This window comes from Sinocyclocheilus rhinocerous, unplaced genomic scaffold (assembly GCF_001515625.1).
Source record: "Sinocyclocheilus rhinocerous isolate Xijiao unplaced genomic scaffold, SAMN03320098_v1.1 scaffold1654, whole genome shotgun sequence".
Lineage (NCBI taxonomy): Eukaryota > Metazoa > Chordata > Actinopteri > Cypriniformes > Cyprinidae > Sinocyclocheilus > Sinocyclocheilus rhinocerous.
The window spans coordinates 600005-613783 of NW_015639533.1; the positions used below are offsets into that span (position 1 = coordinate 600005).

General features: G+C 36.0%; 1 protein-coding gene across 6 annotated transcripts in view; it reads right to left on the reverse strand.

The window, feature by feature from the left end:
* LOC107751435 (serine-rich coiled-coil domain-containing protein 1-like) overlaps positions 1 to 6355 on the reverse strand; it is a 72329-nt gene extending 65974 nt beyond the window's left edge. For all 6 annotated transcript variants that reach the window (XM_016567167.1, XM_016567166.1, XM_016567165.1 and 3 more), the window contains exon 1: positions 5193 to 6355. In XM_016567167.1, coding sequence (XP_016422653.1) covers positions 5193 to 6333 — 1141 coding nt within the window. In that variant the 5' untranslated portion in view covers positions 6334 to 6355. The remainder of the gene's footprint in view (positions 1 to 5192) is intronic.
* Positions 6356 to 13779: the final 7424 nt, after the last annotated feature.

Genomic DNA, 13779 nt, shown 5'->3' on the forward strand with positions numbered 1-13779 from the left:
ACACACACACACACATAGGCGTTCAAAAGTTTGGGATCAGTAAGATTTTTTTAATGCTTTTTAAGAAGTCTCTTATGCTCATCAAGGTTGCATTTATTTGATCTGAATCACAAAAGCAGTAATATTGTGAAACATTTTAATACACTTTAAAATCCAATTTATTTCTGTGATGCAGCAGAAATTATTCTAATATGTTTTTTTATCATCAATGCTGGACACATTTGGGCTGCTGTGTGGTTTGTGTGTGTATATACAGTCACGTGAAAAAGTTAGGACACCCCTATTGAATTCCATGGTTTTCTGTATCAGGAGATGATAAAAAATTATCTGGTCCTTGGAAAGTCTTACAATTTGGAAATAAAGCCTCAGATGAACAATATCACATGACATATCACACCGTGTCATTATTTATTTAACAAAAATAAAGCCAAGATGGAAAAGCAAAGTCAGGACACCCTATTATTCAGTTGCCAGTAGCACCACTTTTAGCAGTAATAACTTGAAATAATCATATTCTGTATGACTTCATCAGTCTCTCACATAGTTCTGGAGGAGTTTTGGCCCACTCTTCTTTACAACATTGCTCCAGTTAATTGAGGTTTGTGGGCATTTGTTTCTGCACAGAGTCAGGATGATGTCTGGACTTTTGACTGGACTGTTGCAACACCTTGATTCTTTTCTTTTCAGCCGTTCTGTTGTAGATCTGCTGCTGTGCTTGGGATCATTGTCCTGTTGCATGATCCAATACTAACCCAACTTTAGCTGTCGGACAGATGGCCTCACATTTGACTCTAGAATTCTTTGGTATACAGAGGAGTTCATGGTCGACTCAATGACTGTGAGGCCCCCAGGCCCTGTGGCTACAAAACAAGCCCAAAATCATCTGCCCTCCACCAGCATCAGGCACGTGCACAGGTAGGGCTCAACCTGTGCAGAGCACATGCCCTTTTTGCCCTTACACTCCGAAGTGCCCTTTTTTTGGTGATGGTGTTTTTTTTTTTTCCTTCAATAAATCAATGATATTGGTCACCCTTTACATCTGTCTGTCTGCTTTACAAATATTTAGCTAATGAAAGGTATTAAAAAGAGCTTGTGACTAAATCTTGTTGGATCCGCTCAAACTGTCAATAAAACCTCAAAACTCCACCCCCTCTATCTTGACTGAATGAACTGAAGCGGCTTTATTTTTGTTAAATAAATAATGGCATGGTGTTATGTGTTGTTCATTTGAGGTTTTATTTTAGAACACATATAATGCGCATATATATATATATATATAGAATGTCATACTGTTTCAAGATTCTTTGTATAAAAAGTTAAAAAGAACAGCATTTATTAAAAATAGAAATCTTTTCTAACAATACAAGTCTTTACTATCACTTTTTTAACAATTTAACATATCCTTGCTGAATAAAAGTATTAATTTCTTTCAAAAGATATATATATATATATATACTGACCCCAAACTTTTCAACGGTAGTTCAAAAGATTTATATTTTAAATAAATGCATTTATTTGATAAATAAATTATCAAATAAATGCAGCCTTGAAGAGCATAAACTTCTTTTTTTTTTTTTTAAACGTTAAACATCTTACTTATCCCAAACTTTTGAACTGTATTGTATATAATATATAGGGCTGTCAGTCGATTAAAATTTTTTATCGAATTAATTACAGGGTGCTGCTTAATTAATCTAATTAATTGCAAACTAAATATGGCTGTGAAAATACACCTAAAAGATCGTTTAAAGCTATTATTGTTTTAAATGCTTAGGCTACAATGGCCTAACATAAAGTATGGAACATAAAAGAAAATAATTTGAGAACCATCTCAGTATTTTTTGTTCATGCAATGAAAGTCACTAGTGACCAAAACAGCTTAGTTACCAACAGTATTCAAAATACCTTCTTTATGTTGTGCAAAAGTATGTCATTCAGGTTTGAAACAACATGAGGGTGAGTAAATGATGACAATTTATTTATTTTTGGTTTACTATCCCTTTATTTATTTATTAAAATAAATAAATGAAATGAGACTCTAAGGAAGAAACTAAAACTACCAGCAGGTGGCGGTAAATGTCTATATGAGTCGATTCGTTCAAACGGCTGATTTATTCAGAAACTAAACACTGCTGTGTTGCTCGGAGACGCACAACATTTCAGCTGTTGCTTTATAGGTAATATTTTCGTTGGTAAATTTGAATAAAAACATAGAATATTGGGTTTAAAATATAGTACAATATTAATTTCTTATTTACTGAACTGTTGTATAAAATCTCATTTGCACTCGTGTTCTTCTATGGTTCTTCGTGACAAAAACGGCACTCCTGTGATATTGCTCACGTTGCTGGTGTGATATGCTTATCATATGATATGAATATGAGACAAAAACTCATACAGGGGCTTTTTTTTTTTTGCCCCAATATCTTGAATTTTAGGGCATAACTGCATTTATAGAGTTGTTGCCCACTTGCCCTGCATCATATTTGTCATCAGTCAACTGTATGAAATAAGACGACATAGGCCTAGAGGTCTGGGGGCGGGGCCAGTGTGCGTTAACTGCGTTAAAATATTTTAATCGCGTTATTTTTCATAACTAATTAATTAAGTTAACGCGTTAAACTGACAGCCCTAATAATATATATATAAAATACTTTTATATATTTACAAATATGATCATAAATACATATTTAACATCAGTATCTAAAAAACAAATATCCGTAAAATATTTACTAAAATATTAGTAATTAATAAATATTAATATGTACAAACATGACATCTGAATGGTAGTGTACATAAGACATATGAACATATATCCAAGATATACACTTTATATATAAAAGGTTATGGAAAATACACATGAATGCCTTTAAACTGCAACTGTGAATTGCACTTCTATGGAAAACAATATTCAAATGCAGTGGAAAAAATAAATATGGAAACCACCTTGTTATCAAGTTTCCTCCCTTTAACTGAATGATTAACATTTCTACAGTATCTTGCTGTATACAGAGACAGATCTCAACGGACTTTAAATTAGGCTGCAGGTCACAATCTGAAGAATATGTAAAACACGTAGGAAAGATATTAAATACAGAAAGAAGAAGTGTTAAGCCTAGGGCACAAACTACAACTCACCCACTGCATCAGCTTTGCATAAACTAAATTTAATGTATCTCTTAAACTAGATATTAAAATCTAAACAACATGAATAACAGCCTGACAAAGAGTCATTAATTATGTTTCAGTACAGTGCTATCATCATAAATGCTTTAATCCTAGATCCTACTGACACAAATACTCACAAGCACTGCGAAAGAAAATATACAGATATTCAGTGAAAGCCCAAAACCTACACAAACACAATAAAAACTGCAGAAAATGTCTAAATAAGTTCACAAGAAAATAAAAACATGCAAAACAAACTGGCTCAAATTTCCAGCATATCTAAATTAAACAAAAAGGGTTTCTGGAAAACTTGTTTTGCCAAAATAATCTGCTGCCAACATGGTAAACAACAGACTTGACTGTATACAGACATATTTCCTCCTATCTAAAGATAAGCGAGTATAACTAAAAACATCTTAAAGGGGTCATATGATGCTTTTTAAAGATCATTATTTTGTGTATTTGGTGTAACAGAATATGTTGACATGCTTTAATGTTCAAAAAACACATTATTTTTCAAATACTGTACATTATTGTAGGTCCTCTATGCCCCGCCTCTCTCAAACGCTTCGTTTTCTACAAAGCCCCCTCCTTTGACAAGCGCAGTCTGCTCTGATTGGCCAACTGACCCAGTGCATACTTTAGTCTTTGCAACTTCACGAACAGCTTGTAACACTCCAAAGAGAAAGGAAAACTTGAAATCGCATCATATGACCCCTTTAATAACCTTAAAAAGAGCTTAATCATTGATTATGAATATTAATGAATGACCCCAAGCCTATAATTGTAAATGAAACCAGTGAGTGTAGAGTTCACTCTCTCCTGCAACAGGATCCGTAGTAAAGCCAATAATAAATATCAGGTCACAACTAGAGGAAATTCAATACAGCAGAGCTGGTTAGTTTCCCATAAACCTCTAAGCCACAGGCATTCTGGAGTGAAAGCGCTCATAAGGTAAAAGTATAATTTACAGAAGGGAAATCACATGTTATAAGAAAACTACAGCCAAACTGGAGCACAAAGCATTGTTTCCAAAGGGAGGGGGATGTTTTTTTTTAAAATAAAGATCCCAGTTTTTGTTTGCATGTGCAAAATACTAGTTTAAGCTTTCAGCAGTTCCAGAGCTGTGAAGATCAGTTTCACAATCAGTTTAAGGCTACATGTTATGTAGAGCTTTTATTGGTTATTAAATGAGGGCTTCAATGCCATTTTTAAAACCACAAATATGATAATTAACTGTGATAGATTAATTCAACACAAATAATAAATGATGTGGCATTAATAGTATCTGATGTCTGACATCCCTCCAGCAGTAACCGGCTTCTTAATTAGCATATTGCATGGCTCTCTGAAATACTACATGCTGATTAGTCAATCACTGCATTTTGCGTTTTAATATTTTGCATACTGACCCACTACACAGAATATAGTAGAAAGTATAACTGACTGTTGTTGCCCAAAAAAGCTTCTACATATAGCTGTGCTATATGTATATTATGTCTCTCTGAGGTCCCTTCTCTTATAATAAATACATTTCAAGTCACATCAATATTTCAGGCATATTTTTTTTTTATTTGGCAAGTAGCCATTTAATAAGCAGAAAAACATGCAGATAGCTGGTCACGTCATTTTGCCCATTTGATATGTACTAAAACAATCATGAAGACAATTAATTTGCCTGTTGTTTTTAAAACCAATTTAACCAGAAAAAAAGAACTTCATGAATACCTGTAGTACCCACTCAGTTTTTTTTTTCCTCCAAAATTTTTGAAACTTCAGCACTCATGTGATATTAAAGTGTCCATCAAAAGAGCAGTTCATTATCTTGGTGGAAGCAGAAAGTTATCTAGGAAACTCGGAGGACATAAGATTAGTGAAACTGGTTTAAAGATCAAAGATTAACATGTTTCAGTCATGGAGCAAGTATGTGAATAATTTCCCTCAAAACTTGTTTGTCTGAAAACCAGAAACAAAACAGCCTCTATATAAACAAACAAAACAGCAACTGAGTTCACTGACATTACCTGTGTGCGGCTTTCTCAGGTGACTTGGCCTGGTCTCCAGTTTGCTCAGGCATGATGATCTTCCTGCCTGCTGGATGAGCACAGTGTTCCTGGACCGCCTCCCACGGGCGTCTGGATTGGAGCTGCTGTCCTCACTCAGTTCTGGAGCTCGCTCATTCTCACTGGCCTCTGACTGGTCAGGGTTAGCATTAGGGTTAGTGTTAAGGTCCAGCTCTTTCACTGTTTGCAGCGTTACAGGTTCCGTATGGGCAGTGGTGCTCTCGCACTGTGTGTTGGCTGTGTGGCTGGTGTCTGGCAGTAAGTGCTTTTCCGTGCTGGCCTGGGCTGGGGTGAAGGACACCTGTGAGGTAGAAACAGCTTGGCTGAAGTTTTCGGGTGGAGCAGCTGGACTAGGGGCTGGTAAAGCGTCCACTTCCGAGACAGAGTCTTCGGTAACGTGAACAAAATCGGATGGTGTTATTGCCGTGGTGCGGTCTTCTGAGATCATGGGCGACTGTAGAGAACTCTCAGCCAGTTCTCCAGGCCAAGAACCTGGGGTACCAGTTTTAGGAGGATCTTCCGCAGCATCCTGACCTTTACCCTGGTCTGGGACATTGGACAAGTTCTTAGAAAACCGCTGGTGAGCTGATAAGGACTTGGGCAGCAGCTGCTTCTTATGCTTGGAAGACCTCTTGCTGCTCACATCATCGAGGAACCCTGAATCATCTCCCTCATTGGTCCTTGAGCTGATGCAATTAATAAACACGCTGCGATTGGTAGACGCTTTCTCAAGGTCTTCCGTCTGAGATCGGCTGATCTTCTTCTTGTGTCCGCCAAATCCGAATGAATGCCGCGTCTTTGAGACGGAACCATCTCGAAAGGTGGCTTCAGATCCCTGGCTGCGATTGTCCAGGCTGAGCTGGGTCGGGTCGCTGTTTCTTTTGCTGTGGAAGCTGAGGGATGGTGTGCGGAAGAGGCTGCGGCGTTTGCTCGTGCTGCTGGAGCTGGAATTGGTGCTGGAGGGAGAGGAAGTGTGGACGCCATTGCCGACACCACCAGAGGAGGGCGAGGAGGGGAGCGAGTCCTGCCTCTTTCGCACACTACGTCTAAAGATGGGAAGCCTGGAGACCAGGGTGGAGCGGCGTGTCCCTGATTCGCCCATTAAGATCGAGCACTAGATCAGACACTCTGTAAACAGGTCAAAAGACAAACTCAGAATTAGCATGACGGCCTTAACAAAGAGACACAATCAAGATTGGAAATGACCACCAGCCAAATAATTGTGGTGATTTTGGCTTCTACACTAGGCAACATGTCTCGCTTCTGACAAGAAATTATGTTGTTTAGAAACAAACTCTTGAGGAACCAATTTGTTAACAGTTTGATAAACAGGCGCAGGGAAAGTTGGCAAGACGCATAGCAGCCTTCAATAGCTTGCCGTCTTTGTTTAACAGTTCTGCCTAATAACTAAAAGACATATGCTATAATAATTTTCATATTTCAATCTACGCTGCTCTTATTATCTAAATTATCTTGGTTTAACGGTGGATCCAAACCTTAGTTTTAAAAAACATGTAAAGAAATTGGTGAGGACTATAAAGTATAACTTGATAAATTTCAGACAAATTAGACAATGTCTACCCACTGATGTAGCTAAGACTTTTATGCATGCTACAATCTTTTCTCATCTGTCATACTGTCTGACATGTTTGGGTCAAGCAGAAGAAACTGTTATTAAACCTTTAAAATCTCTTTATAAGCAGACTTCAAAAACTCTGGACAAAAAGCCTAACCAATATCACCACTGTAGGGTTTTGGAGAAACCCTACAGTGGTGACATTTGATCATTTTAGACTTTTCTCAAATGTGTGTATGGTATATACAATTTTAAATGGTTTGGCCCCTTCCATACTTCGTGATTTTGTGCATTTTCGCTCTACAGTCTCTGTAAGATCTACTAGATCAACATCTACTAGTGATTGTGTTGTTCCTTTTCGTCATTCTGTCTTTGGATCATCGTCTTTCTCAGTAAATGCTATTATTCATTGGAACACTCTACCAGAAGACATAAGGATGTGCACATCTATTGACATTTTTAAACTAAAACTAAAATCTCCTCAACTCTGTAAACACTGACATGGTTGTGGTTTAACTGGACGCTATCTTTACTGTTCTTTTTAGGTTCTGATAGGATGTGTACAAGTATTACTGTATTGTATGTGTTTGTTGTCTTATGTTTTTATGTTTACCTATGATTATGATTACCTGCCAAGGAACCACGGATGAAAACTAGCCATTGGCTAAATTCGGTACAATGCATGAAATGGAAACATTTATGTTAAAATTGTGCATGGTCCCTTTTCAAATAAATTTAAATAAATAAAATAAGTAGGATCCGAAGTAAGTAAAAAAAAAAAACATTACAAATATAAAAACACTGCATGTTCACTTGATTTCGAAATTTGCACAATTCAAAATATTTTTAAATATTTGTCAAAAATAGATTTAAAAAAAGAAAGAAAGAACTTTAAGACAATGTTTAATTTTTTTATATTCTCATTAATCAATGTTCTTGTATTATTATTAGTATTTTAGTGGGAAAAGGAAAGAAAATAGTACATCAACTTTAGAGGTAGTATAAAACGGGTTCCCAAAAATAACAGCAAACACAGACCTATTAGTTCAGATTCCACTTGTAAGCCACAGTGTGGTTAGTGGTCCTCAAGTGTGGGGGAAATGTGAATTAAAATACTGTATCAATTCACTAAACATTTAATTTCCCACCATAGACACAATGATGCAGATTCACAAGGGAAAAATCCAGGAGAGCTGCATTACTGTTTGCTGAGCACAATTAATTACAGCACATTAAGCATACTGTGCTGACCTTCTGTCAATACAAACTGAACTGAAATCACAGCGAATCAGTAAAGGTGATTTGAAGGTGTTCCCTCTGATTGCTTCAGTCCAAAAGAAGTGAAATAAAAAGCACCCATCCATACAAAAAAGTGTCTCACACAGCTCCGGGGGGTGAACAAAGGCCTCCTGTAGCGAATCGATGCGTTTTTGTAAGAAAAATATCCATATTCAAAACGTAATAATCACTTGAATCTAGCTTGCGCTCACTGTTGTAAACGGAAACAGTTCCGGGGGGATGACGTATGTGGTCAGTTCTGTGCATGCGCCGCTCAGAAGTGACACACACGGAAGCGCAGGGGAGAGATCAAAACAAAACAACGGTCAAGAATTAGAAGTACAAAACGAGAATTTGTAAAGAAGAATGTCGGAGGATTTCGATATATGCCAAGAGGAGACTGGTTTTCCTTTGCTAAAGTAAGGAAACTTTGCTTCCTTTGCTACTGTTAACAAACGTTGGTTTTCACGAGACACACCGGCGCATGCGCAACGCTGACCTCATAGCTCCCAGAGCTACTTCCGTGTACAACTGTTGATGTAAGCTACATTAAAGTGATTATTAAGTTTTGAATATGGATATTTTTCTTACAAAAACGCATCGATTCGCTACAGAAGGCCTTTGTTCACCCCCCGGAGCCGTGTGAGACACTTTTTTTTTTATACACCTAGGATGCCTCGGGGTTGAATAAAAAGCCGCCTAATTTAAAACGGATTTGAAACATATTCCAGTAGCAAGCAAAGGTATCAGGATGAAGTAAACAGTTAATTTAATTTCCCAAATTCCCAGTTAGTTTAGTATATACAACGGTTCAAATCACTGAGCAGGAGGGGGATCTGCGCCCAGGCCAGTTGACAATGTTCTGTACACAGACACACTCACACGCACACACACTCACCCACACCCCCACACCGAGTGTTTGTTCCCCGAGTAGCCCCAATTTTAATAGAATGGAGAACTTGAATAACTGACTGAATAATCCATTAAAGGCAGAATCGAAATAAATCGCAGAAGTCAAAATTGCAAAAAATGTCCCAGATTGCCCGAATTCACCCTAATGAGTGGCGAAGTCTTGTGTTCAGGAAAGTTATTTTTTTGCATGCATGTTTATGTCATAAACAGCGAAGTCTGTGTACAAAACTGAGACAGCGCTTTATAAATACAGACTTTAATAAATAAAGTGTCCAACATAGGCCTACGAATAAATGTGTTATAAACATCTAGATTCTAGAAATGCCAAATCTGCTCATACTTTTATGAAGTTCATTTTAAAGTGATCTGTATGGAGTGTCTGTATAATGAGTATTTTTGAATGTAATCTAAAAAGTGTCATCAAACTGCGTCACTACCTGTGTCACTCATAGCAGCACTAATAAACCCAGTCAGAATCAACTCCGCTTGTGTGTGTCTGAGGGCTGATTCATTCAATTCCACACTAAAACGTGCATTATAACTAGCTCTTCTCTCTGTATCCATTTTGTCATCATAATCAAAGAAATCTAATAATGTTCTCGATTTGTATATATTTAATGCATTTCTGACAGAATTATGTGCTATTTAAAGGTCAGCATGTTGGGGTGTATTGTTTGTATAAGGAAAAGAATTTGTCATCTAGAATATCCAGAAAAGTTGACAAAACAGTCAAGTGCATGATTGATGTACCTATGGTCAGGTGTAGTTTATTTTACATTATCAGAAAAAAATATATATAGGGGAGAGTGGGTTAAGTTGAGCAAGTGGGTTGACCCACCCTCTGTAGCCTATATTGGCAAAAATACACTTTTTATGTGACGATGTATTTTGGAAGCACCCATAATTTCTGCCAGACTGTGAAAAGGAGAAATTATATTGACAATACCAGTGACACTGTGACGTTAAGGGGTCAGAGCAAACAAAGAATGTAATTAAAAAGGGAATTATATTTTGCCAACGCGTTTCGGCACACAGGCCTTCATCAGGGCTAAAAGATTGCAAGTGTACATAGGTTCCTTTAAATGCAAACAAGGACAAAATTCAAACTTGCAAACAACCAATGAAAATATTGGATAATATATCATCCACCAATCACAAAATTCATCAAACAAATAGCCACATATTTTTTCAGAATAAATATACAGGTAAAAGGAGAAACACATGGGAGAAGTGGAATGTCAAAGTAAAATTTGGCTTGTCAAAGTGAAATTTGAACATAGCAGATGTAATGGCTGTTATATCAAAGCAAATTTAACCAGGTCTAAAATATTTATGATGCATATAGGGAATAAATATACAGGTAAAAGGAGAAACACATGGGAGAAGTGGAATGTCAAAGTGAAATTTGAACATAGCAGATGTAATGGCTGTTATATCAAAGCAAATTTAACCAGGTCTAAAATATTTATGATGCATATAGGTGATTTAGCAACATGTAAAACCATGTAAACCATTTAGCTAAATATTAGCCTGAATTGGTAAGCTATCTGTTTTTGTTTGTTTGTTTGTTTGTTTGTTTCCAAAATGGCAGCTAAGGTAAATTGAGCCAGCATTTTTAACTTACCCCAGCATAAGTCACTGCAGTTATGTTAAATATCTGAAGTATAAACCGGTATTTTAATGTGATATTACGCAACTGGTTTAGTTGATCATGTACTCATTATTTGTAGTTTATTTGAACAGTGTACAAGTGCACAAAATCCTTCTCTGATAAGAAGCAGAAGATGCTTTTTATCACATTATAATCAGATATATCTTTCCACCTGTAGCCCCTAATGGCCTGTTAAACATTTGCAGAAAAGCTACCATGCCAATAATCTTTAAACTAAAATGTTTATAAGTTTCAGTGACATTTATTCCTTAACTCTAAATCAGTTTTTTTATTTAATTTTACTCAACAAACTCTCTGTTTAGTCTGTTTTTGGGAAGGTTACAAATTTGGTGTTCAACATTGTTTCAGAAATGCGAACAATTAAAGATTCAAATATAAACATTTAAATATTTTGGTTGGTCTTATATTTTTTAGGTTAGCTAAAAAAATAAAAAAAAAATAAAGAAATATGACTGTAAAAGGAAAATTGATCATTAAATTAGTTTTTAAAAGAGGTAAATTTATCTTTAAAGTTTCACATGGGTTTGAATCAGATTCAGTCAGATGGTCAGTTTACAATCATGGTGCATCTTATCCACTGACTGTCTAACCCCACTCTCCACTGCTATAACATTTAGATATTTTACTTAGATTTACATAGTTAAGCTGAAATATGTTTGTGACTAAAAACAAAAATATGACTTACAGGAAAAGTTCACTCAAAAATGAAATTATGTACTTGATGTCAAACCATCCATTTCTTTCTTCGGAACATAAGAAAAAATCCGGGTTTTTTTTCTTCTTGTTTCACTGAATGGGGACTGACGCTTTCAAGCTTTCTAAAATATGCAAAAGCACAATAAAATTACCATAATTGTGCTCCAATATGTATGCTTTGATTAAAGTCTTAAAAAGCAATACGCAAGAACAGATTGAAATTGACCAAAAACCCTATTTGAATCTTTGAATCTACTTTTCTCAAGAATACACCTAGAGCACATGACAAGATTTTAATTTAATAACTTACATTTCTAAATTGTTCTGTATCTTATAGTGAATACAACACATAGGGCTTATCATAATTTTTGGTAGTTTTAAATTGCATTGCAATTGCATGGAAAAGAGGAACGTTCTCCTCCTGGAGAAAAATTTCTCCTTCTAGGTTCCACAGATGAAAAGAAAGTATGGTTTTGGAGTGACAGGTGGGTGAGTAAATAATGACTTTTAATGAACAGAATTTTTTTATTATTGGGTAACATTCTCTAATATATTGCACTGAAAGTGTTATTTTCAGAATCAGCTTCATTCAACTCTTCTTCATGACCTCATCCTCATAATCACCATCTTCTGTGGGAGGCATTTTTTTGTCTCATCATTTTCATCACATCATTTTCTGCCTTTCATTTCTTGTTTTGGGTCTGAGACAACATATGTGACCTTATTGAAGGGCTCTCGCTGGCTTTTCTCTGAAACATTTTAATGCTAATAATTATCTTTTCAAGATCTGGCTTTGAATGTCTTTCTGTGTTTCTTTGACTAATGCTTGCCGTTTCTTTCCCTGAAAATGGTTTTATCAGTGTATTAGCTTTAAAATGTCATGGCGATGCAGACAGCTTAAAGAGGCAGTTGCTATGAGACAGATGATAGTGGCACTGCAGCAGAGCTTTGTAAGTGTGCTGTGACAGAGGCAAGAATAATGTGGCGCTCTTGAAAGTGAGCGCTGAACTTATCCCTGATGGAGTTGGACAAAGCTACAAAGTAAGGGTCTTTATTCTTCTCGCATATGCAGTCTTTGATGGACTTGACAAAAGTCTTTATAAAGTCTAGATAAAGTGGCAGTCAGTGTAGTCATAATTCTTTATGGCAACTATTCCACCTCCTCAGACACACAAGAAAAAGAATATGGTGCTCTGAGGCTATCAAGTTTCCATCAGACATACACACTAAGAGTAATATCAATTGTGATCAGGCTCCAAAAGAAACATTGAAAAAGAGAAAATGGAAGAAGAAAAAAATCAGTCATCCAAAAGATTTGTGATGTCAAGCAAAGTATCATTCTTTGGACACTTTGACACTTGCTCTCTATCTCTGAGTTTGTTTAAAGGGGTCATATGATGCGATTTAAATTTTTCCTTTCTCTTTGGAGTGTTACAAGCTCTTGGTGCATAAAGAAGATCTGTAAAGTTGCAAAGACTAAAGTCTCAAATCCAAAGAGATATTCTTTATAAAAGTTAAGAGTCAACCACGAGCAAAGCTCTATAGGTGTCATTGTTTTCCCTTAAAGGAACAATTCTGTCATTAATTATTCACCCTTTTACTCAACCTGTATGACTATCTTTCTCCTGTGAAACAAGAGACATATTGATCAGTTGTTTTTGCTCACACATTTAAAGTCAGTTGGGTCGAAAACAACACTGGAAACCCATTGACTTTCATTGGATGGACATTGGAGACATTTTTCACAATGCCTATTTTTGTGTTTTTCAACTATCCCTTTAAGCTATGTATGTGAATCCTAATGTAATATGGGTCATTTGGTGTGAATTATGAAACTAATACCAACACTGATATGTGGTTTAAAATGGACATATTCTTATAATTTGCATGACACAAACTTCACAAATCAGGCTGAAATCATCAGAAACTTTATTAAAAATAAACCTCATTGTGGGTTCGCATATTCAGATCTACCTGTTCAGTTTGACGTCAGCAAGACATGAGATCTTTCTCACAATAGAGAAGAAAAAATAATATTTTTTTTCTGATATAACTCATTATCTACTTGTTAGTCATATAATAAACCACTAATAATGATGCACATAGTATCTGACTCTTCTTTCTTATTTCAGTTTGTTTATATAATATGCACATACAGTATAATATACTGTACATATATAATAACCACTGCAGAGTTACTTCTTGCTGTGATGTAAGACCTTTTGATTTCCTGTCCATTAGTGTCATGTTCATCCAGTCCCTGCAGAACAGGTACTATGCTACAGTATCACTAACACGGTCCCTTAATGGATCATGAACTGTAAGGTAAAAGCAGAAAGCCGTTTTCACTCTGAGGTATTTTTTCCTTTCATAGCATCATAGGTCAGACACATGCCACTTCACTGCAGTATAAA